General features: G+C 43.9%; 1 protein-coding gene across 1 annotated transcript; it reads left to right on the top strand.

Annotated features, from left to right (window-relative positions):
* Positions 1 to 390: 390 nt before the first annotated feature.
* On the top strand, positions 391 to 1466 carry LOC103267037 (olfactory receptor 52B2). Its single transcript, XM_008064645.1, has one exon. The coding sequence runs from the start codon at positions 466 to 468 to the stop codon at positions 1432 to 1434; it is 969 nt and encodes a 322-aa protein (XP_008062836.1). The 5' UTR covers positions 391 to 465; the 3' UTR covers positions 1435 to 1466.
* The last annotated feature ends 1507 nt before the right edge of the window (positions 1467 to 2973 follow it).

Consider the following 2973-nt stretch of genomic DNA (forward strand, 5'->3'; position numbering starts at 1 on the left):
CCTGGCCCTTAAGGAGGTATTTTAAGGTTAAAATGTGGGTAAGCAGATATGGAAGGGGAGGGAAACTCAAGTAAACACAGAAAGAGCAAGATCTTGGGGGAAGGGAAAAGTATAGCACAAGTAGGGGGCAGATGCTGCTTGTATGGAAATGGAAGAGTATGGTCAGAAAGGTAGGGGGGCCAAATTCTGGGGTCAGGGTGATTTGAGGCAGGTGCAGCTTCTATTGGTTCTTGAAGCATTATTGCCACAGAAGATCTATATGCAAATGGAGCACCAAGGGCCAGCAGCCATTCCTGCACCCACGTGAGCATTTTCTGGGTTAACTTTTCCCTGGAGAGTCCAGCAATTTAGCAATCCATGCTCTTTTGTGACCTCTGCACATACTCAGGAGTGCTTTCTGTTTCTATCACTTTCAGCCGACTCACCAGCTTCTAAGTCATTATCAAGAGGACCATAAAGTGCACCATGACTCACACTAACCTTACCATCTTCCACCCTGCAGTTTTTGTCCTTCTAGGCATCCCTGGGTTGGAGGCTTATCACATTTGGCTGTCAATTCCCTTTTGCCTCATGTATATTACTGCAGTCCTGGGGAACAGTATCCTGATAGTGGTTATTGTCACAGAACATAACCTTCATGGACCCATGTATTTCTTCCTTTCTATGCTGGCCATCACAGACATCCTGCTATCCACCACTACCGTGCCCAAGGCCCTAGCCATCTTTTGGTTCCATGCCCATGACATTGCCTTTGATGCATGTGTCACTCAAGTCTTCTTTGTCCATGTGATGTTTGTAGGGGAGTCAGCTATCCTGTTAGCCATGGCCTTTGACCGCTTTGTGGCCATTTGTGCCCCCCTGAGATATACAGCAGTGCTAACTTGGCCTATTGTGGGAAGGATTGCTCTTGCCATTGTTACCCGAAGCTTCTGCATCATCTTTCCAGTGATCTTCTTGCTGAAGCGACTGCCCTTCTGCCGAACCAACATCATCCCCCATTCCTACTGTGAGCATATTGGAGTGGCTCGCTTAGCCTGTGCTGACATCACTGTTAACATCTGGTATGGCTTCTCGGTGCCCATTGTTATGGTCATCTTGGATGTGATCCTCATTGCTGTGTCTTACTCGCTGATCCTCCAAGCAGTGTTTCGTTTGCCCTCCCGAGATGCTCGGCACAAGGCCCTCAGCACTTGTGGCTCCCACCTCTGTGTCATCCTCATGTTTTATGTTCCATCCTTCTTTACCTTATTGACCCACCGCTTTGGGCGTAACATTCCTCGGCAGGTCCACATCCTGCTGGCCAATCTTTATGTAGTGGTGCCACCAATGCTCAACCCCATTGTCTATGGTGTGAAGACTAAGCAGATCCGAGAGGGTGTAGCCCACCGGTTCTTTGACATGAAGACTTGGTGCTGTGCCTCCCCTCTGGGCTGATGGATCCCCATGAATCTTTATACCCAGTTTCATCAAGGAAGCCAGATGTGAAATAACGTTTTCCTGGACTGAGAGGGCTTTTCTTTCTCTTCCTCTTCTACTTCATCTGCTTCCCCGCCTTTTTCTTTTTTTCCTCTCTTATAGCTCTTCCTCCTTGCCCCCTTCTTCTGTTTCTTTGTTTTCTCTACCCTCTTTGCACATTCCTCCCTACATCCCAGAAATGTTAACTAAGTGCACATACTTCCTATATGAGCCTTTAATATCCTCAGTAGACTAGATGTACTTCAGAAGCATAGGGAGCTGACCACCACATGGCATGAGATTATAAATGAATACAAATAGTTTTATATGCAACATCTGATGGGGTTTCAATTTTTTAAAAACCCAAATGTGCACTGTTTATTTGTACAGAATCGAGTGGCTTTCTACCCATTTCTACAATAGCAAGTTTTTGAAAAACAGCCATGTATGTCCGTCAACCATCTGGAAAGCGCCTCCTTCTTCACATTTCAGTTAAAAAACTACCTTCCCTGAGAAGTCTTTCCTAATTTCTTCAGGCAAGCCAAGGATCCTGTCTTTGCACGTCCAGTGCATCTTGTACAAATCTCCAAATGTACATGATGAACTGTAATGTAATGAGTTAGCTGTTCATTTATTTGTATCCCCAAATTGACTGTAAACTACTTTAAATCTTAAGAGTGTGTATCATTTGTATTTGTCCCCCCAGTTCATTACAAAGCTCCTGGCACATAGTAAATGTTTAAAAATGGATGGGAGCACAATTGCCTCCCTGAAGTCAGAGCATGCACCTCTGATACACTGAAACAACCTGCTAAGTTAGTTCATGAAACCAGTGATTAGTAAACAAGCTCTTCATGAAGGCAGTTTAGCATCATTGAGGCCAATCAACTGCTTATCTGCAGTTCTTACATCTCATAACTGCTGTACCTCAGAGACCAGGCAATAGACAAAGTAGGAGGAAACAGAGCACCCTCAGTTCTCTCTTTTACCCGGCTTTTTACCAGTCCTAGAATTAGGAATTATAGCACATTGTTCACGACCAGGTTAGCAAAACTGAAGTATGCTCTTGGGGTTCACAGTGTTGACCTTCATTCTTCTATGCTTTTCCAGAAAAGGTCATGTACGCTCATTTCTTTACCCACCACCTATATTAATTAAGTCCCACATCTATCTTCCTATAACTGTCTTTTGAGTTTTAGACACAAACTCACCTATTAACAGGTTATCCCTCCTAGGATACAGAACTCCCACTCAAGTCAACTTTTCTTTCTGTGTTCCTTTTCCTGAAAGCTAGATTATGATGATCCCAACAATTTCACTGAACTAGAAACCCTGGATCTTTCTCAGCTTCTTCCTCTCAGTCCTGTTCCTTAGCAAGTTATTGGTTAATATTCAAATTGATTGTAAATAGGTATGTGGATGAGATTTGGAGTCATATCAGAATTCAAGTCCTATCCCCATCGTTTTCTAGTCATGTGAACTTTTGCAGTTCATTTAACGTTTTTAGTGCTCAACGTT

The sequence above is a fragment of the Carlito syrichta genome, unplaced genomic scaffold (genome assembly GCF_000164805.1).
Source record: "Carlito syrichta isolate Samal-C Ts95f unplaced genomic scaffold, Tarsius_syrichta-2.0.1 Scaffold307833, whole genome shotgun sequence".
Lineage (NCBI taxonomy): Eukaryota > Metazoa > Chordata > Mammalia > Primates > Tarsiidae > Carlito > Carlito syrichta.